This window comes from Triplophysa dalaica, chromosome 10, assembly GCF_015846415.1.
Source record: "Triplophysa dalaica isolate WHDGS20190420 chromosome 10, ASM1584641v1, whole genome shotgun sequence".
In the NCBI taxonomy this organism is placed as follows: domain Eukaryota; kingdom Metazoa; phylum Chordata; class Actinopteri; order Cypriniformes; family Nemacheilidae; genus Triplophysa; species Triplophysa dalaica.
In genome coordinates this window covers 3145111-3166383 of record NC_079551.1, presented here as the reverse complement: position 1 = coordinate 3166383, position 21273 = coordinate 3145111, and the positions used below count along the sequence as shown (strand labels likewise).

The 21273-nt window shown below is 37.4% G+C and overlaps 3 protein-coding genes across 4 annotated transcripts; all 3 read left to right on the top strand.

The window, feature by feature from the left end:
- Positions 1-661: 661 nt before the first annotated feature.
- smarcd1 (SWI/SNF related, matrix associated, actin dependent regulator of chromatin, subfamily d, member 1) lies at positions 662-9186 on the top strand. Its single transcript, XM_056758198.1, has 13 exons — positions 662-894; positions 3633-3805; positions 3883-3925; positions 4120-4242; positions 4751-4873; positions 4948-5064; positions 5149-5250; positions 5431-5592; positions 5666-5763; positions 5843-5978; positions 7536-7658; positions 7843-7944; positions 8038-9186. Exons 1-13 carry the CDS (start codon positions 718-720, stop codon positions 8089-8091), a joined length of 1533 nt encoding a protein of 510 aa, XP_056614176.1. The 5' UTR covers positions 662-717; the 3' UTR covers positions 8092-9186.
- A 535-nt stretch (positions 9187-9721) lies between these two features.
- gpd1b (glycerol-3-phosphate dehydrogenase 1b) lies at positions 9722-14297 on the top strand. The gene is made up of 8 exons (XM_056758218.1): positions 9722-9863; positions 11724-11901; positions 11993-12133; positions 12211-12349; positions 12838-12950; positions 13077-13313; positions 13390-13496; positions 13749-14297. The coding sequence occupies exons 1-8, from the start codon at positions 9823-9825 to the stop codon at positions 13843-13845; spliced, it is 1053 nt and encodes a 350-aa protein (XP_056614196.1). The 5' UTR covers positions 9722-9822; the 3' UTR covers positions 13846-14297.
- Positions 14298-18153: 3856 nt separating this feature from the next.
- Positions 18154-20347, top strand: LOC130429567 (uncharacterized). 2 transcript variants are annotated; one of them, XM_056758211.1, is made up of 4 exons: positions 18154-18317; positions 18809-19156; positions 19419-19703; positions 19779-20347. In XM_056758211.1, exons 1-4 carry the CDS (start codon positions 18263-18265, stop codon positions 19847-19849), a joined length of 759 nt encoding a protein of 252 aa, XP_056614189.1. In that variant the 5' UTR covers positions 18154-18262; the 3' UTR covers positions 19850-20347. The 2 variants fall into 2 exon arrangements, with proteins under 2 accessions (XP_056614189.1, XP_056614188.1); XM_056758210.1 differs by having other exon boundaries at positions 18154-18326.
- The last annotated feature ends 926 nt before the right edge of the window (positions 20348-21273 follow it).

The window sequence follows — 21273 nt, the reverse complement described above, 5'->3', positions numbered from 1 at the left end:
ACTCATTAATCTGTAGGAGTGAATTAGGGTAAACTGGGACTCTTATGTTATTCACACTATTATGTTCCTTTCCTTTGAAATGCAATGTAAACTTTATTAATATTTTTTTCGGTGTTTGTCGCCCTCTTGTGGATATTAATGTATTCACAATTTACTGCCAAATAAACTTTCTTAGAATTAATCAAAATTCAATCCAGACTTAATAAAGAACAAATTATGCATATTTAAAAAATACTATTATATATATATATTTCTATTTTATAAAAATATAACTCCTTTAAACAAAATGCAGACAAATACTTTACAAAACAATCAATAATATTCATACACAGATAACAAACAAACAAATAAATATATATTTATACAACTGAATTATGTTTTAACATAAATAAGAATTAATACAAAATAAAGATGAATAATTTACAAAAAATAAATCTTGTTATATAGTATTATAGTACAGAAGCGTACACAATTTGTACAAACATATACAAATCACAACAAACAAAAATGTGAGAAAAAACAATTATCTAAAATAAATTTTTATATAAATCAAATCTCTAGAAGAGCGTCAAGGTTCAGATGACGTCGGCGCAATCCCTTCTCAAATGACGCGAGATTCCGGCTCAGTTCGCCGATGGCGCTGTCGAGCTCTCGCGATATTAGGTCACATCTCTCAGGCGGTGTTGCTGTGTGTTCGCGCTGCGGCTCGCGGAGAAGATGGCGGCGCGTGGAGGTTTTCAGCCTGCGACACCGGGAGGCGGCGGAGTACCGATGGGACCCGGGCCGCCGGTTGCCGTGGCGGGGCCTGGTATGGGCCCCGGTACGCCGCCGGGACGGATGGGCCCCGGCGGGCCACAGAACCACATGTACCGATCACCGATGCCCGGATACCCGGTAAGAGGCGCGAGGAGAACAAAGAACCACACGGACTCATCCGGAGGAGTTTAAACGGGAAAATACACAAAAAATCCGGATTGTGTGATTATATCAAAGCATTAAACACAGCGAGTGTTAAGAAATAACATAAGATGCGTTAAAATTCAAATATCGCTCGTTTATGAAAGCGCGTGCATTGACTTTACATTGATCAGATTCAGCATCCATCTGATAATAAACTGAACGCATCAGACGATTATGATGATGATTTATACACGTGCTTTACTTAAAGTTAGATATAATACGTGAAACTAAAATGTTAAAATGAAAGACTGGATGAGTTTAACACGAACAGTGTTTTTTTAAAGGGTCCGTGGGCCTGTAACGTTATGTCCATTTTGCTGATGCTTGTGTTTGCGTTCATGCTCAAGTGTGTTCGTTTTGTTAAATTGTCGTTTTACATTAAATAAGCACGTTTATATGAAGAGTTTGATGTGGTTTCGGTCTATTGCATAACTCTGTTTATATTTGAGCTAGTTTTGCTGCATATTAATAAATGAATCTACAGTGGTTTCATTGTCAGAGTTGGTTATGGATGTGTAATTTGTCACGTTCATAACCATACACAACACGGTATGTAGTTAAATGCGTGGTATATAACACTTTTAAATAGTGTATGAATAAATGAATTAAAAAAAAGTACGAGATCTGACCCTGATAGCACGCTCCATCTGGCTTACGTCTATTAAACGTCTGCAAGACATCTGGAATTAAAGAGTTCTCTGAGACGTCCGCTAAAGATCTGGAAAACATCTCCTGTGTAAAACATCTGCTGAAAATCTTTGAAGCGGCAGTTTTACATCCATTCTAAACCATCAACATCTTACAGACATCTTTTAGACGTATTGCAGATGAGCAAACTATGTATTGCAGATGTAAATGCAGACGTCAAATAGACGTAAACCAGGCAGATGTGTGCTGTCAGGGAAAAGATTAGAAGAATGTATAATCTTAAGAATTTGCACTAAAATAAAACAATAAAGAAATGTGTAGATGTAAATATTTAAATGGCGCACATATGTGACACTGGATGACAAAACCAGTCTGAAATTGAGATTTTTACATCATCTGAAAGCTGAAGAAATAAGCGTTCTATTGATATATTGGTTTTTCAGGATAGGACACTATCTGGCAGAAAAACAACTGTTTACAAAGCTGGAATCTGAGGGCGCAAAAAAAGCAAAATATTGAGAAAATCGCCTTGAAGTTGATAATCTGAGGCACTGTAGCAGTCCATACACTCACAGAAGTAAAGTTTTTGTACATTTAAGAGTGGGAAATTTGTAAAATATCTAAATGGAACATGATATTTACTTAATATCCTAATGATTTTTTGCATAAAAGAAAAATCAGAATTTTTTACTCATACCCTGTATTTTAAATGTTCCCGTGCTTCTTAAGACTGGTTTTGTTGTCCAGGGTCACATATGTTGTTTAACTTCCTGTTTACTTTTCAATGTTGTGTGTGGGTTCCATTGCATTAGAAATCAAAACCATAAAAGCAAAAAATATCAGTCTGTTATGAGGTTTATTCAGTTTAAAATGGTTAAAAAATTAGGATTTAACTGTTAATGTAACATGTTTATGCGATGAAATACACCTATTGTTCTTACAGAGCGGGTTTCCATCCATCACTCTGGTTTTATCTGCATGTTGAAGTTTCGGATCAGAAACGAGTGATGGAAACGCTAAGTTTCGAATTAAAAAGCCTTAAATAGTTCTTGCGCTCGCTTGAGGTGTTTTTTCGTTTTTGCGAATAATGGGAGATGGAAAGGCATTTGCCGGTTAATTCCTCCAAAAAGTCACAAAAGTGCACTATAAGACTGTGTAACCTGACTAACCAGAGTACTGAACTTGTTACACAGCGTCAGAAATGTTGTTATGATCATTCTTAAATATCTGAGCAAAGTCGTCAAAGTATTTGTGTAATTGCCTCTTAGAACTGTCACGACTGCATTTCCCAAACAGCAGTTATCCACAAAAGCAGCGCATTTATTGTGTTTCGTAATCGTCTGGTTGCGCAAGTATTATTATATATGAAAATGATTATATGTGGTGGCTTCTCTTACTTTTATTACTGATATTTAGGGCAGGTTGACTAGTTGGATGGAAACGGTGCTTATTCGCCAATGTTTTATGTGATATTCCAATCGCATAGCTAAATTCGCAACTTCGGATGGAAACCCGGCTACTGTGAACATTCAGACACGTGTTTGAGAACATTTATATGCATGTGTCATTGCTGATCTGTTGTTTGGTGTTAAATTCAAGGTAGAAAGTCAAGTCCGCAGGTTCGGAGCTGTGTATTAAAATCATTGACATTTCTGTTTTGTAACGCAATTTAAACTATTAAACGCAGTCGCTTGTAAATGACACTTCATGTGACCGCAATACAAACAATCCACACCTGTAGAGCTTTATTATACTCCCGCCAGGGAACACACTAACACCTGTTTGAGATCAGAAGACACATATTCACTTATTAATTTATTTTGTATTTTTTTGATGTATTTCAAATGTTGTGTTTGTTAAAAGCAATGAGATAGAAATGATGTTCAGAAGCGACACATAGTGAATTAAGGTTCGGGTCGATCGCTGGGATTTGGCTGGTAATATATTCGCTGTAAATCACTTTAGAAAAAAGCGTCTGTGAGGTAACTGAGTTCAGGAGCTTTTGCTTTATTGATGTATTGCAGAGACCAGGAATGCCTCCATCCAGTCGTATGACCCCTCAGGGACCCTCCATGGGGCCTCCGGGTTTCGGGGGCAGTCCAGTGTCTCGCCCCGGCATGCCCGTCATGGACCCGTCCCGCAAGAGACCACCGCCGAATCAGATTCAGCAGGTCCAGCAACAGAATCGCAACCAACAGTAAGAAACATTCAGTCGTGTGATCATTTCTACTGTTTTTACTGAATTGAACTCATTACTTTGTTGGTTTGTTTTAGTGCCAAGAAGAAGAAAATGGCAGATAAAATTCTACCTCAGCGAGTAAGTGCCAGTGAAACTCAACTCTTTCTATAAACAAGTTACCTTCTTTAACACTCGTTTGAAATTATTCAGACCCTTTTCATTATATGTTTTTGTATTGATAGATATATATTTTTTATAGCGATCTGACAGATATCACATGACAGCAGAGAAATATTTATAACATCTCTTAATATGTTTTGTAATTGGTTCAGATCAGAGAGCTTGTCCCCGAGTCTCAGGCGTACATGGACCTGCTGGCGTTCGAGAGGAAACTTGATCAGACCATCATGCGCAAGAGACTCGACATCCAGGAAGCTCTCAAGAGACCCATCAAGGTAAATCCCAATTGTTGCATCTGAAATTTAATAAAAAAAATGCAGTAGGGCTGGGATGATATATTGTGTAATTTAAACTTTATGCTTAGTTTCTCAATGAATTACGGTTAAATAACGCCACATCTGAAAGGCAGAGGGCGCTGTCGTGCTAAAACTCAAAATAGAAGAAGAATGATTTACACAAGGTTTTTTATTTATTTATTGAACATATCGCATATAGCATACAGACATAATGGCATAGATAAATGAACATAAGCAATAATAAGGCAAGGCACATGAAGAAAGAAAAACGGATACCAAGAACTAATAAATTACAAATATTCTGAAAGAGAGAAAAGAAAAAAACAGAGAAGAGAAATAAGTGAATATTATACATAGGAGTCTATACATCCTCTTTAAATAAATCAAATATTTTTTAAATCAGAATTTAGTGATGTTTTAAATCTCCTGCATCTCTCAAGTGTTCATACAGATGTCTCCTAACTCAACATTTGCCTTTCCTGTGCAGCAAAAACGAAAGCTGCGTATCTTTATCTCCAACACCTTCAACCCCGCCAAAGCTGACGCGGAGGACGGCGAGGGCACCGTTGCATCATGGGAGCTCCGTGTGGAGGGTCGACTTCTGGAAGACGTAAGCAGGAATCTCAACTCAGCTCTACTCGTGTTGAATCTGAATGTCTCTTATAATCTCTGTGTGTTTCTCAGACCGCTGTGTCCAAGTATGAAGCCACCAAACAGAAGAGGAAGTTTTCATCTTTCTTTAAGTCATTAGTCATCGAGTTGGATAAAGATTTATATGGACCTGACAATCATCTGGTTGAGGTAAGAAGCATAACTATGTGAATGTGCTGATCTGAAGTTTAAAGTGTGGTGCTCAGGTTAATGTGAAATCTCTGTCGCTTACAGTGGCACAGGACAGCCACGACTCAGGAGACGGATGGGTTTCAGGTGAAGAGACCTGGAGATGTTGGTGTTCGCTGTACTGTACTCCTCATGCTCGACTACCAGGTGAAAACATGCTCTCAGATCTTTATAGTGTACCACCTTTAGGGGGCGGCACACACACAGTGATAGATGTCACAAAGTTGTTCATTATAAACGTTCAAATAAATATAACAAGAAGATTCTAATTTTACTTCACCCAAAAATCAAAAGAATCAAATAAAAATGAGTTCAATCTCCCTTCAGCCTCCTCAGTTCAAGTTGGACCCTCGATTGGCACGACTGCTGGGCATCCACACTCAGACTCGCCCCGTCATCATTCAGGCCCTGTGGCAGTACGTGAAGACCCACAAACTGCAGGACCCTCACGAGCGAGAGTTCATCAACTGTGACAAATACCTCCAGCAGGTTCGACACTTCCTATTACCTTACATTAAAAAAAATTAAATACTATTCTCAAAATCATTTTCTGTCGTTCTAGATCTTTGAATCCCAGAGGATGAAGTTCTCTGAGATTCCTCAGCGTCTGCACGCGCTACTCATGCCACCCGAGCCGATCATCATCAACCACGTCATAAGGTAACCGTCGGCAACACGATGCCACTCGAAATCGTTTCTCATCTACGAAATACTGTCTGAAGCCGAACATCTGTTTCAGCGTGGACCCCAACGACCAGAAGAAGACGGCGTGTTATGATATCGATGTGGAGGTGGACGACACCCTGAAGACGCAGATGAACTCTTTTCTTCTGTCCACGGCCAGTCAACAGGAGATCGCAGGGCTCGACAACAAGGTATGACCTGGATGTTGTCGCCAGGAGCAGTATGGGAGGGATTTTAGGACGCGCTGTTGTTGATTCGTCAATCATATTGTAATCGTATGTTATTCATGATTTTATAATATAATGGTCTGATCAGATCACCACAACCGGTTTTCTTAGTTTCAGATAAGGTCTTATAGTAGATTGTCGGATCCAAGTTTAGCTGAAAGGGAAGTACAGTTAATCGAGTAATCGTAAACTGCTCTTTCTGAGATGTTTAGCATCTTTTATTCCGGATGCGGTTAATCGTTTGACAGCCCTATCGATTAATTGTTAACATTCCGATTATCGGATCCGCAAAGCTCATTCACGGTGTAAAACAGATTTTTTTTGTGTATATAGAAGACTATTTGGTTACACAAGAAATGTTCTGTCAGTAAGTGCTCCAACATTCTTGCTGTGTGTGTGTTCAGTTGTAATATTGTCGTTCATGCGTTTGGTAGTCAAACATTTACCTAAAGGTCTGGGTGATTGTGTTTGTGTTCATGGCTTTCTTCCGGATGAATAAAGTCTTGTATGTGCTCAGAGCTTCACGGCAGGAGACCGGCTGTTTTTTTATATACAGTGGTGTTTTGTTCCTCCCTGTTCCTGTCTGCCGCATATCAAAGTGAGTCTTGCATCTCACGAATCTGAGCATGTTTGGTGGAGAAACGCACACACAAGCTAGCGTGATGAAAGCCAGGGGTCAGTCATATAAACACTGTCTTGGCTTTTCTCAGTTCATCACTGTGTAGTCTGATAAAGAGTTCAGTGTTAGCAAGCAAACTCGCCATGGGGATGCTGTTGCTATCGCAACTGCATGCTTATTGCCTAATGTTGTTGAGTGTTTGTGTTAAGAAAATCAATATGATAAACATCAGTATCGTCTCTTCAGAAGAGAGGAAACCCCTTTTTAGTTCCTCTTGTGTGTCGTTTATGTGTCAAGACGAGTATATTGATCATTTGATAACAAATAACCTCGTCTGATTGGTTGGTTTATAGTAATAATTCTTTAATTATTTGCTATCATTAAATACATTTTAGCATGATATTGGTCAACACCTTTCCAAATTTTGCTATCAACATTTAAAACTGTAACTGGCCGGTAGTCTTTAAAATGAAGGGATCTTTGTAGCAGCTTTTACCACATGTATGGTTTTCCCCCTTTGACCCAGTTACATCACTGTTCGGCTTGCAACAGTTTATGGTTTGAACTTTGTATTTGGTGACACGGTCTTGATAAGAACAGCACAGTAAAAGCCCTGTCGTTTTATGAGATTGGGCTTGAGGCGATTACAGCCGTGATGATATTCAGGAGCATGATTATTTGATGTCAAACCACGGTTGTGCAAATGGGAAATGGAAATCGATTTACAGCGTTGCAAACCACAATTCCACCACTTAAAACTAAATTCTGCGCAAAGTTAATTAAAACCCAATGAAGCATGCTTGTGTAACTAAATTGAAAGACCAAATACTTTTCTGTCTGATTTGCTGACGTGTATAGTTCAGATTAATTCATCTAAAGGGGAACTTTGCTCATGTCTTCAGATCCATGAGACCATTGAGACGATCAACCACCTGAAGACTCAAAGGGAGTTCATGTTGAGTTTTGCCCGAGACCCGCAGGGATTCATCAATGATTGGCTGCAGTCGCAGTGCAGAGACCTGAAGGTGAGACCAACCGACCAATCAGCTTTCAGCAGAATTACTGCTGAAAGCTCTTGTCTGAATGTTTGTGTTAGTGATGTGACTGGACTTATAATGATGCTAAGGATTCAGTAAGGGGTGGTTGACTGAAAGTCTAGAGAAAACAAGTTTCTCAATACGTTTTTGGCATGGGTTCTGTGTCTTTCAGACGATGACTGATGTGGTCGGTAACCCAGAGGAGGAGAGACGTGCAGAGTTCTACTTCCAGCCCTGGGCTCAAGAGGCCGTCTGCCGTTATTTCTATTCAAAGGTGAAAATCATATTTTTTTGCATATTGTTTGGTAATCTGCTCTTTTGCATTTCTGAATCTCTGCTTTAACCATCTTTGTTCTGTTTCGCTCAGGTCCAGCAGAGGAGACAGGAGCTGGAACAGGCTCTCGGCATTCGAAACACATAAGCGTGCTTGTGTATGTTGTGACCGAGGATCAGACGGGTTTCTGCTAGCGAATGTAACTGTCGTATCTGATCACTACAGTTATAATACCTTTATCTCGTATAGTCCTGCTGTAGCCCCCCAGGAGACCATTTCCATCGACTCCGCTAAAAACGCGGCCGAATAAATTCGAGTTTCATGCTCGGTCTAAAGATCAGTAAAGAAAGTTTTCAGAATCTCTCATTTTAGAAAATGCTGTTTTCTGACCTAACTGACAGGCTTTGTGAGATGTTTTGTTCATCATTATTATCGCAACATTACTAAATCATGAATAGGAATCTCAAACTACTCGATTCGCTGATTTACATATTAACAAATCAGCCAGAAATATTTTTTCTGAGGGGTCATTGTTTATTTTTGAAGTAATCGATATTGTCTTTGATATTTTAATGTTCTCATAATATGAACTTTGAAGATTAGTCTAGTTACGTACAGATTATTAACTTAGTTTAGTACCTCAGCTCCGCGAGGAGGAAATATTTAGATGGAGAAGTCGATCGGCGTTCCCGCTCGGTAACAGAATTACCTTCAGTACTCTTGCGTTCTGTAGTGGTTGTAGTCCAGCACGTTAGCGAACGAAGCTTCGCAAGATTAGACGCACTACTGATCGACCTGTTTGCGTATTGATCTTCTGGTCCTAAACTGTTAAGTAGTTTCACGCTATCCTCGCTGTGATCTATAAATTTATCTTTTGCAGAATTGCCTCTATAGATTAATGGTTCATTAAATACTTGTCTATATTGTCGGTTCTAAACGATGATATTGAAAACCTGCTACTGCAAATAGTAGTTCTCAGCTGCCCATCAAACGGGTTGTGTTTTTAACGTTTATAGATCTGCTAAAGATACACCAATGCTTCCTCCACTCAACTTATTTAAAGATTTAGAAGTGATTTGTTTACTTTAACATTCTTGCTAGTTAACAATCTTATTAGTTAACAAGTCTTGCATTTGCTTTGACTGGAGATCCATTTTATATCGTCTTTTTTTCATGGACCAAATGTTGTAATTCTCTGTTAGCTTTTGTGTTATAATAAAGATTATCTTGTATTAATGCTCACTTGTTTCCATGTCTGTTTATTGTGTCAGGTTTGTGATTTTTCAGTTTTTTAATTCGACAATTAATTTTTTTGTTTTACTTCTAGTTAAAAATGTTTGAGTTAGCTTTACGTTGATTTCAATATGTATTTTAGTTTTCTTAATGCAGAAGATTAAATAGAAGATTAATAGAAGATTTTTATTTCGTTATTTATTTACAACTAGAAATTTATATAAATTCTGATGCGTACTTGGGTTTTGTCGCTTCTGAATAACATAAATACATCGGCCAACTGTCTATATGGTTACACGTGTACTGCAGTGCTAATTCGTCCGCATGTTGCGAAAAATTGCTAAATGTTTTATGAGCTTTTATTAATGCAAATATTAAAACTTTTCATTGTTGTTTAAGAAAATTACAGGTTTTATACAACTTATATTCGAAGCCCATGTAAACTCTCTGGTTATTTCGTACTTTAACAAACGACAAAAATTGTAGATTTTGTCGCATGTCTCTTATTCAGCTGCGCGCGTGTATGAACTCAAACTAGCCAATCCTCGCAGGGGGAGTGAGGCGCGTTCACGGACTATAAAAAGCGCGTGCTCGGGAAAGACGCTCGGGTCCGACAGCTGCCCTTCAGCCGCACAGACGCTCAGTATGGCCGCCAAGAGAGTCTGCATTATCGGCTCCGGCAACTGGTGCGTATAAGCCTCTGTAAAATCGCGACAAATAATCTTTTAATGTAATGTTTTGTGTTGTATTTCATATTGCAATGTCATTGATAATGCTTTGAATTCTTGTCTTAGGTTTGGTAAAACTTGCGCAAAACTGAATTTATTTTTTATTTTCCAAAGTTTGAATGTTTTATTTCTGCATCTCAAATTGTCTATATGACTATTGTTATAGTAGGTTATTTATAACACTCAAATATCACAGATTATATAATAGAGATATTGGAGCTGAATAAACATGTCCAACTATGCTTGTGTGCTTTAGTTTGTTATTTCTGCTGAGTAATGATCGTGTAGAGAAAGAGCTCTGCAGCACTGCAGATACTGAAGTCAATCTGGTGTTATTTCTAGTTTACAAAGTTTATAAACGCATTGTTTTATTTCTGTGTATTTTATGTCTGATTCATGCATGACCAACATATCTTGTTAAAATCCACTTCATATGTCACACGTTATGAAATAATAATAGTGTTGTGCATGTCTGTATGTGCATGTGTGTATCTTTTTGGCTTTGCGTTGTGTAGTAAGGATCTGTTTAACAGAAATTAGTGTCTTAACTTCATTAGTCTCAAATGTTATAAAGTAGAGTTTACATATAAAAGGAAAGTTTGTTTTGTTGCCGTACTTTTGTGATTTTGTGTTGGTTTGCTTCATATCTCAAACTAATTTGATAGCAGGAACGTTTGACTTTATTCTGAAAGAAGTATTGTGATGGTACACTGAGGGTATCCGATGGGTATCATGATATTTGTACGGTATGAACATTATGGTGATGCTTTGAAATATGAGATTTTGTTTGATCTTTTGTTTCGTGAAAGTGTTTTTCCGGGCATGAGACCTTGACAAACACGCTGGCTTATTGCATGAGCTGAGCTGTCTTCTTTAGTTTACTTAATTTATTAAAGTTCAGTATAGTAAATACTATAATATTAGTACAAGTAAACATTACTGTACTAGAGTATTGACCCTGTAGTAGTATCCAATTACTATCCAGTTAACTTCCGGTTTGTGTTTGGCTACAGTGTAATGTAATTTAATTTATGTTAAAATTAATTTATATGATTATTTTATTGCATCACAATTTTAATAGATAAAAGATTTGTTGAATTTTGTTGTATGTTTATTTCCTTAAATAAACGAGTTTGTTGGTCCTGTAGTTATAACATTTTAACAAACCGTATGACATCTAGCGGTTGAGCTTGGTATCGCAGCCTAATTTCTAAATGTTGGAAAGAAGTTACGGTTCTTCTCGGTTTCATTTGCTTGTTGTCAGAAATAATCTGCAGCCACTCTATTGTTTGTTAATGTATACCGGAAGTTCAGTTGGGGTCACAGAAGAACGCATGCGCGGTACCGTTTGTTTATATTATTAAGATGAAACCCAGTTTTTACTATAATAAATTGTAGTATACCATGGCATTATGAGGCTATTACAGTAACTATACTATTTCTGTAGTGTACTTTAATCTTAAACTAGTGAAATTTGTTGTATTTGTAGTATTATAACAGCCTAAATGTATTAGATTAACTGTAGTATTCACTATATTCTTTACTATAGTAAGATTCATAAACACTACAGTTTCTAGGAATTTTACTTCAATAAGTACCGAAGTACACTTTATTGAATTGCGTTGCTAAGGGTTGTTATCTATGCATTTCTTTCAACCATGTAACTGAATATATAAAGCCGTTTAAAATATTCTTCACACGGTTTAATCACACAGTGTACAAGACAAACTGATAAACCCATATTACTTGTACATTGCAGACCCATTGGTCTGATCACGGTTTACTCATGATCTCAGATCCAGTTGGTCATGTTCACAGGGGCTCCGCCATTGCCAAGATCATAGGAGCCAATGCGGCAAAGTCCAACACGTTCGAGAGCACGGTGAACATGTGGGTGTTTGAAGAGATGGTGAACGGACGAAAACTCTCAGAAATCATCAATACAGAACACGAGAACGTCAAGTACCTGCCGGGACACAAGCTACCACCTAATGTGGTGAGAATGATCACTTGAATTGAATCATTTAGTACCATTGTTGCATAATATAACAGATATACAAATAAGTTTCATTTGTGATGTTCATCAGGTGGCCGTTCCAGAGCTGTTGGATGCTGTGAAGGATGCAGACATTCTGATCTTCGTCATTCCTCATCAGTTTGTGTCCAGGGTGTGTGACACCATCAAAGGTCACATCAAACCTGACACTGTTGGGATGTCTCTCATCAAGGTGACTTCAGTTTATCGTGTTTATTTGACTGTTGTGTAGAGTTTGTGTTCATGTGATTAACAGTGTGTGTTTGTAAGGGTGTGGATGAGGGTCCTGAAGGACTGAAACTCATCTCTGATGTCATCAGAGAGCAGCTGGGCATCGTGATGACAGTGCTGATGGGAGCCAATCTGGCCAATGAGGTCGCTGAGGAGAAATTCTGTGAAACTACAATTGGTCAGTTAACAGATGTCGAATTAATACAAATCCTATAAAAATTACAGAAAAATTACAGAAAAATTCTGGCAGCTGGAAATAAACCGTAAATAACTTTTTTTGTAAAATGACATGTTTTCTTGCAAATTTGTGGTCTTTTTTTTGTGTAATTTTACGTTTTGACCGTATTTTTTAAAGAAATTTTTTAAATAACTGTAAGTCCTTTTGAAATTACAGATGTTTTACATTATTCGTAAAAAGAGTAAAACACATCAAGACATTTCTATAAAATTTTGTTCATTTACAGTGCAATTAAACAAACAGTTATTGATATTTTATTGTAAAATTACAAAACAAACATATTGTGATACAAATATTAGAAATGTGTTAAGATTGGGGATGTTTTGGAAAATCTTTCAGTTCAATCAAATGATTCTTTCACAAATGCATCAATTGTATGGTTGTAATGAGTCAATAATAAACATTATGACCTGTTGACGTGTGTTAAGGATGTAAAAGCAAAGCTCACGGGCCACTGCTGAAGGAACTCATGCAGACACAAAACTTTCGTGTGACGGTAGTGGAGGAGGCGGATGTTGTGGAGATCTGTGGAGCGTTAAAGGTGGACATTTACTCCATCTCATCTTTCTCAGATTTTCCTTTCTTGAAGTTTTGTAGATGTGTAATAATCTCATGGCACGGGTGTATTTTGTAGGGTTTTGATCCCGATGATGTGTTTGTGTTGTAGAATATTGTAGCTGTTGGTGCTGGTTTCTGTGACGGCCTGAACTTCGGTGACAACACTAAAGCCGCCGTCATCCGTCTGGGTCTGATGGAGATGATCGCCTTCGCTCGGTTATTTTGCACGGCCAGTCCCGTCTCTCCCGCCACGTTTCTGGAGAGCTGCGGCGTCGCCGACCTCATCACCACCTGCTACGGGGGACGCAACCGCAAGATCGCAGAGGCCTTTGCTAGAACGGGGAAAGTAGGTTTCTTCTCGGTTCTGTGTGTTGTTTGTTCACTTTAACTTTTTTGGTAGCTTAACTATGTTTGTTTGTTAGTCCATCGAGGAGCTGGAGAAGGAAATGTTGAACGGACAGAAACTTCAGGGTCCGGCGACCGCAGCAGAAGTCAATCATATCCTCAAACACAAGAACCTGGTTGAGAAGTAACAATCTATGTTTTATTCACAACATACACAACATCACAAGCACAGAAGAGCTTTTTACCTTGTTTTTACTGTAGTATAGCAACCAATATTACACTATTGTTCAAACACTATTCATCTGTTTGTCGAATCTTATTTTTAGACCAAATCGAGGGTGTGACAACTTGCCCCGGTCACTCTATAGTAATGTTTTCATATCACTGATTTAATAGTGAATTTATATATAGAGTCTCTCTGTTTCTCTCTCCCTAGGTTTCCTCTGTTTAATGCAGTCTATCAGATCTGTTTCCAGGGTCATCCCGTCAAAGAGTTCATCACATGTTTACAGAATCACCCAGAACACATGTAACCAAACAAGCCTCAGATCTCTGAACCCCGATTGCTTTTACACACAACAGCACATTTAAAAGTGTTTCACAGTGCCTCTTTTTGTAATGTGAGTGTTTAATAGTCACTTTAAAGGCAGAGCTACAATACCGTCAGATGCACAAATCTGATCACGATGCTGCTTGGAATGGACATTATATTGTCTTTAACACAGAATTGAAACTTTTACTTATCTTTGTCTCAATGTTGCGTATATCTAAAGACTTTATTTACTCTGAAAGACCTTTTAATTGAAGTTAGTCTTGGACGCTCATAGTTTTCTTAACATTAGGCTTAGCTTGTCTTTTCTTTAGCAGCCAAGATAAAAGTGCCTTAAAGTTAAGTCCACATGAACAACATCATTTTCACGAAAACTGCTTCTGGAAATGTCTGTATATGCAAGAAGTGCCATAAAACAAGTGTCATCAGTCACAACGGCTCGTGTCTGTGAGTTTATTTGTCACAAAACATTCTGCGAGCTTGCATTGTGAGAGAAAGTGTGTGTGTGTGTGTGTGTGTGTGTGAACATTGATATTATACTCACACATGTTCTGGTATGTGACCTTTACATTTGATACCTCACGCTGATGCGCTGACCTTTCACCTTCAACATTTTGGGGTTCAACCTTCATACCTTTTTCTAAGAGCAGTTCAGTTCACCTCTTATCTGGTAAAATGTGGTGTGAGGAAATTAATTTTATTAAAAGTTTTTATTATTTTAATATCATCATGTTTGTGCTTATATTACTGACTAGCGGTTAATACCTGATAGAAGAGTCAGTTTTGATCAGATGTGTCTATTCCTTTTCATTCAGTAAAAATCTTTTTCACTTGGTGTGTCTCATCAATATATTCCTTGTAAAAAAAGAGTCATCTGTTTTGGGATCAGTCAAGTTTGCTGTTGTTCTAGAGTTATATATCGGCTGTGAGCACTAGATGGCGCTAGACATCTGCTTTATATATCAATGAACTCATTTCTCTTCAGCTCTGAAAGGTAATCTTTATTAAACTTACATTATGAGTATGATTCATCTTTGTGAGGTATGTGATTCATGATGTCCTGAAACCCACGTTTTTGGCAAGTAGGCTTACTCTTTTGAGAACTAAACACACTGTACACACACACACATAAGTATATCAGTCTAATCCATGAATAATTCTGTGCATTTGTGTTTAAATTATAATTTCTTCAGAAAGACTAATTTGTACATTAGTACTTGATGGTATATTGTTGACAGTTTTAATAAAAGCTTCATGTTCCTCAGGTGGATATTTCAGAGGACTGATATCTAAGACAATTGTTTTGGGGTAAACCTTTATTAGAACTTTGTCTCACACAGCCCTTTGTGACTAAACCAGCTGAACAGTTACCGATAAAAGTTTGATTCAGGCAGGCAACATATCTACTTTTACTCAGTGCACACTTTCACACATAATTTAGGTCCCTCAGGAGGGCTTGCTTTGTATGTGGTTGTGTTGTGAACCTGCAGCCCACTTCCTTCAGACCCCCCCAAAACAGTTTCTAGTTTTGTGGTCTGAAGGAAGTGGGCTGCAGGTTTTATGGTTTTCTGTTTGTGCTGAAGATGCACTGGAAATTAGGTAATGGGTGACAAATATATTGTACATGTGTCATAGTGTGACATAGTAAAAATGTTAAAAAACAATAACATAATTAAGGGGAATTATTAATATTTGTTGAATCATATAGAATTATAAATAAGATAAATCTCTTTTATGCTAGGTTTTTTTATAATATTTTTGCCGTCACAATTACACATTTGTCAACTACCCAAATCTTCAAATGTATCTAGACAGACTATTTAATAAGGCTATGAAGTGGCAAAAATTGGGCAAAATAAGAAAGATGACTAGGCTATAACAACACAATGTGCAGTAAGCTATATTTTAAATGTATGGAAAATTGTGTCAAATCCGTAAATATTTACATTAAATACATGTTAATTTACTGGAACAAACATGTCAAAGAACTATTATCAAGCGATTCACCGCATTATTAAAGACACCAAAAGTATAATAGGATGTTGGTGACAGTAGTGGGTTTTTTTTTCATTTCAGACAATACGATGGGTATTTGATATGTAATGACAGGGCTGATGTTTAAAACAATGCATGCTTTTTGATTTTGAAAGCACCTCAAAACCACAAAGTGGTTTCCTTTTGTTTAAGATGTATAGAAGGTGTTATAGACTTGATCGCACAAGTTAACTAGCTCTCATTTATCAACAAGATGATCACCTTCAGTCGTTTCAGGAGTTTGTCTTTTCAGATTTCTGAACTGAAGAAAATGTTTAGCACATTTGTTCTGTTTGTGCACATGGCATCTGATCGGTGAGTTAAATTTGTTTTTACGTCTCTTTCAGTCTTTGTCTGTTTTACTGCATTTACAATCACAATTGTTCAATGCTGAGGTACAGTGAATGTTGTTTTATTAGGACAGTTTTTGACATTTAGATGACAGACTAAACATCTAATAATTTGAGCTATTATAAGTTATGGTATGCTCAGTCAATTCACATTACGTTTACAATTAGACAATTCACTGTTACTGTAACATCTAAGGAAAGTTTGGAGAAACTTTCGTTTCTTGTGGTATGCAAAGTGCTTAACTTTATTATTCCGAGATAAAAATTGTGTTGTCATATGTGTATCTGCAGAACTTAATTACAGTATTAAGGTTTTGCAAGAATCATCATTTTCACATTAATCTGAACTCACTTGTTCCCCATTTTGCTCTTTATGCATTCTTCATTTCTTCACTTAAAGTGAGACTGTTTTCGTGGACTTGGTCGTTCTCAAAAGGGGAATGAGTTTCACTGACTGCAGGAGGTGCGGTGTGATGGTTTACACACATAGACTGTACATGTGTCATACTGTGACATTGCAAAAATGTAAAAAAACAATAATTTTATTAAGAGAAATGATTCATATGTATTTGATCATATATAATGGCAACGTAGATAAATATCTTTTATGCTAGATTTTTTAAATATATGTATGTCACACTTACACATTTGTCAACTACACAAACCTTCATGATAAGTATTTGCACAGATTGTCTAATACGGCTCTGAAGTTGCACAAATGTATACGCAGGTAATGACTATTAGCTACAACAAAATGTACAGTAGTCAAATCTTAAATGTACTGAAAATCACTAAGGATAAAATCTTTTGACAAATCTTATACAACATGTTAATTTACTAGAACAAACTTGTCAAAGCAAAAACAATTTCACGCTCGATAATAATTCACTATTCTATATATTATATGCCAGTTGGTACTAGACCCACCGATTATAACTAACATCAGATGGTAGGGTGTAGTAACCCATTTATTTTCACCACTGCATCTGTAGATGTGTGGTTTTCTATGATATAAAATATAAGAAAGTATTTACACAATAACAACGAATAACCACAATACATATAAACCAGTAAACATTTCAAGAAGTACTTTATACACAAAAATGAGTAGAGAAATATGTGAAGAGTTCCTCATTTCAGACACACGAATGGCATAAGATAGTTAATGACCGGGATGATGAAATGCTGATGCACAAATATGTGGTTTTGCGAAGTGAGTTGCTTCCTGCGTGTATCTGGGCTTCCGTTCGTGCGGTTTATGTAGATTGTGGAGCGTTTGTAAGTGTCCTATTGTGGGTTAGGGTTAAATATGAAGAGAAAATGTGTACATAGCGCAGGAAACGAATAGGGCTATGACATCATATTAGCACTGGTGCGATGGCAATGGACAGAGTCAGAAAGTCACTTTGGAGCAGATGAACAGAGATCTTCGTCTCTAATGTTAACAGACCGATGTCAAGCTTGGTTTAAGGATGGGTTCAGACACTTTGTCTACTAACTCAATCCGAGAATGGTTACGTATAATGATGAAATCCATTTTATTATAGACAACGACTCGCCACACCTATTCAATCCTTTTCAAAGCACTTATCTGCACACTGTAATGGTCAGGATGTGGGTGATGTAGAGGTGTTTCTCATTCAGACAACATGAATGGCATAAGATATGTAATGACCGGGCTGATGCGATGCTGCTGCACATGTGGTTTTGGGTTTTGCGATGTCAACCTGCTTCCTGCGTGTGTCCTCGCTTCCGTGTGTGCGGTTTTAGAGGTTAGTGGGTGTGACTGCTTGTTTGTAAGTGTCCTATTGTGGGTGGAGTGTTTTGAATGTGGGTGTATATAAATAATGTTGACTTGGTTTTATGCTACTGTTGAGGATTTGTGTGGATGGTTTCAGTGATCGCTAAACACTTGTCTGCTTCAACATATGCTCACACGTTTAATAGCTCTCTCTTATCAACAAGGTGATCACATTCCTACAGTCGTTACCGGAGTTTATCTTTTAGATTTCTGAAATGAAGAAAATGTTTCACACATTTTTGTTCTGTGTGTTTACATGGCATCTGATCGGTGAGTTAGGTGTGTTTTTACAACTTTTACTCTTTTACTCTTTGTCTGTTTTACTGCATTTACATTCTCCATTCTTCCATTCTGAGGTATGTGTCGTGATTTTGGGACACCTTTTTTGAGATGACAGTCTAGATACAACGTCTAATACTTTGAGCCATTGAGTAAATACATTCCGTTTAGAAATAGACATTTAGCAATACTATCTTAGGAAAATCCACGTGTGAAAACTTTTGTTTCCTGTGGTGTGAAAAGTGCTTAACTTTGTGATAAAAGTTGTGTTGTTGTTTGTGAATCTGCAGAACTTAAGTACGGTATCAGTACATAACAGTTTTTCAACCATCATCATTTTCATATCAATCTGATCTCGTATGCATCACAAATTTGCAATGGTTCACCATTTTGCTCTTTAGGCATTCTTGATTTCTTCACTTCAAATAAAAACTGTTTCAATCTGATCTGTGACAAACCTCTTCTCTGTTTGTGTTGTTCAGATGTGTTTGGTGATGAAGTGAAGTCAGTGTCAGTGATGGAGGGAGAAAATATCACTCTACACACTGATCTTACTGACATACAAAGTGTTCATTTAATACTTTGGAGGTTTGGACCTCATGAGACTCTTATAGCTAGAATCCACAGAGAAGCCAATGAGATTTCAATATATGATGATGTTCATGATGGGATGTTCAGAGACAGACTTCGGGTGGATGATCAGACTGGATCTCTCACCATCACAAACATGAGATCTGAACACTCTGGACTTTATAAACTTACCATTAGCTGCAGATACCACCATCTCTGCTACCCTGGGAAGTTTTACAAATACAATGTAACTGTCTATGGTAAGTCACAACTCAACACTCTGGACTTTATCACATAACCATCATCAGCAATACAAAAACCTCATACACTTTCAGTCTTAATGTTCATGGTGAGTAAAGATGAGACCGATAACACACTCTCTCCTTCATACTGCAGTTTTTTCAAAATCCCATAAGAAATGTTTATAAAATATTTAATCATCACAATTGTCTCTCTTGGATTCACTGAACATGTGTTTTTCTTAATTATTTTATTTCTTTATTCTGTCTCATGTTTTTCCAGCTCATCTGCCCGTTCCCGTCATTACCAGAAACTCTTCTCAATGTTCTTCATCATCATGTTGTTCTGTGTTGTGTTCAGTGATGAATGTGACACATGTGAGTCTCTTCTGGTACAAAGGAAAGAGTTTATTGTCCAGCATCAGTGTGTCTGATCTCAACATCAGACTCTCTCTACCTCTGGAGGTGAAATATCAGGATACAAACACATACAGATGTGTCATCAACAACACCAACACAAACAACACACAACATCTCAACATCACTCAACTCTGTCAGACATGTTCAGGTCAGTCACATGTTATATCAAGTCTCTCTCTTCAGTTGCAGTCATTATGATTATTTCTGTCTCTCTTTATTACAGTACGTGGTCTACACACAGGTTATATAGCACTGGTCTGTCTAATAGTCTTGGTCATCACAACTGCTGTTTAGGATTTACAGTCAGTACAAGACAGGAAAACAAACAAAACAGTAAGTGTTCTTTATTTTTGCTAATAATGCAGTATTAAAAGACCTTTGCTACGCCTGAGTAGAGTTTTTTTATCAAATCTGCTTTAATGGATGAATATTTTTCATCAGGCAAACCTGGAGAAGAGATTAGGTTAAAGGTAAGATACTTTATGTGTGAAACGTGACTTTATTTCATCAAACCTCATTATAATGAAAGAGATGTTAAAAGAAAGAGACAGATGTATCGTCTTTACTGCGTTTTTATGATGTTTTCTTATGACATTATCTGAACTTTAGTTATTGATGTCCACAGGTTTGAAGGGACAAACACGCACAATCTCTTTTGAAGACACCTGATCAACTGACGTTGACTTCCTCTGTAGCTTTAATTTTGTCAATGTATGCATTTTTCCACATCTTTTATTTGAAACATTTATAATTTATACTGCTTCTGGAACAAATAAACTATCTTATGCTTCATTCAGTTGCAACTCACATTCATTTATACAGCATGCAGACAAAATCTACATGCTTAGTGTGTGTTAAAAAATAAAGAAAAAGTTCAACTTTTGTTGAAGTGGTGTGGTATACATACGTGTGTCCACATTGTAATGTATATTTGTAATTATTTATGTTTTATTATTTCAGTGTTTGTTCTGAGCCTGTTTAAATTATTACTGTAGCACACAGAGTTTTAAAACAATGCAATGCCGGCCTCTGACAGAAGAGGGCGCCTAGGGGGGACCCGCCTAGACGGGACCCGTTACAGTGGCAACTGATGATATAGAGCAGGGTTCCTCAAATCTTACCCTGGAGGGCCGGAGCACTGCAGAGTTTAGCTCCAACCCTGATCAAACTTGCATACCAGTGATTTTCTAGTGATACTGAACAACTTGATCAGCTTGCTCAGGTGTGTTTGATCAGGGCTGGAGCTAAACTCTGCAGTGCTCCGGCCCTCCAGGGTAAGATTTGAGGAACCCGGATATAGGGTAATGTAGAGTAAGTGCACTTCATCTCTTCACCAGCAGGCAGCGGTCAATAAAAAGGCTAAAAAGACATTTCTAACATTCCTTCAGAAAGCTTTATTTGTACATCATCACTTGATGTTATATTGATGATAGTTCTTCATAATGTTCCACAGAGGGGCTCATACATGTTTGGAAATACATGAGAGGACATGAAATTAGTGGAAAATATAATGTGCAGCAAAAGCAGAACCACCCGCTACTCATGCAAATTCACTCACACTTTCTTCACACCTCTAACATTCACACATCAAATAAGCACCAACACAAGCACATATCTCATGTTCAGCAACAGCACAAGTTCTTTTCACATAAAGTTTCACTTCAGCAAAGAAAAACGTGAGATCGTGGCATGCATTCAGTGACAAAAATGAAATGCTA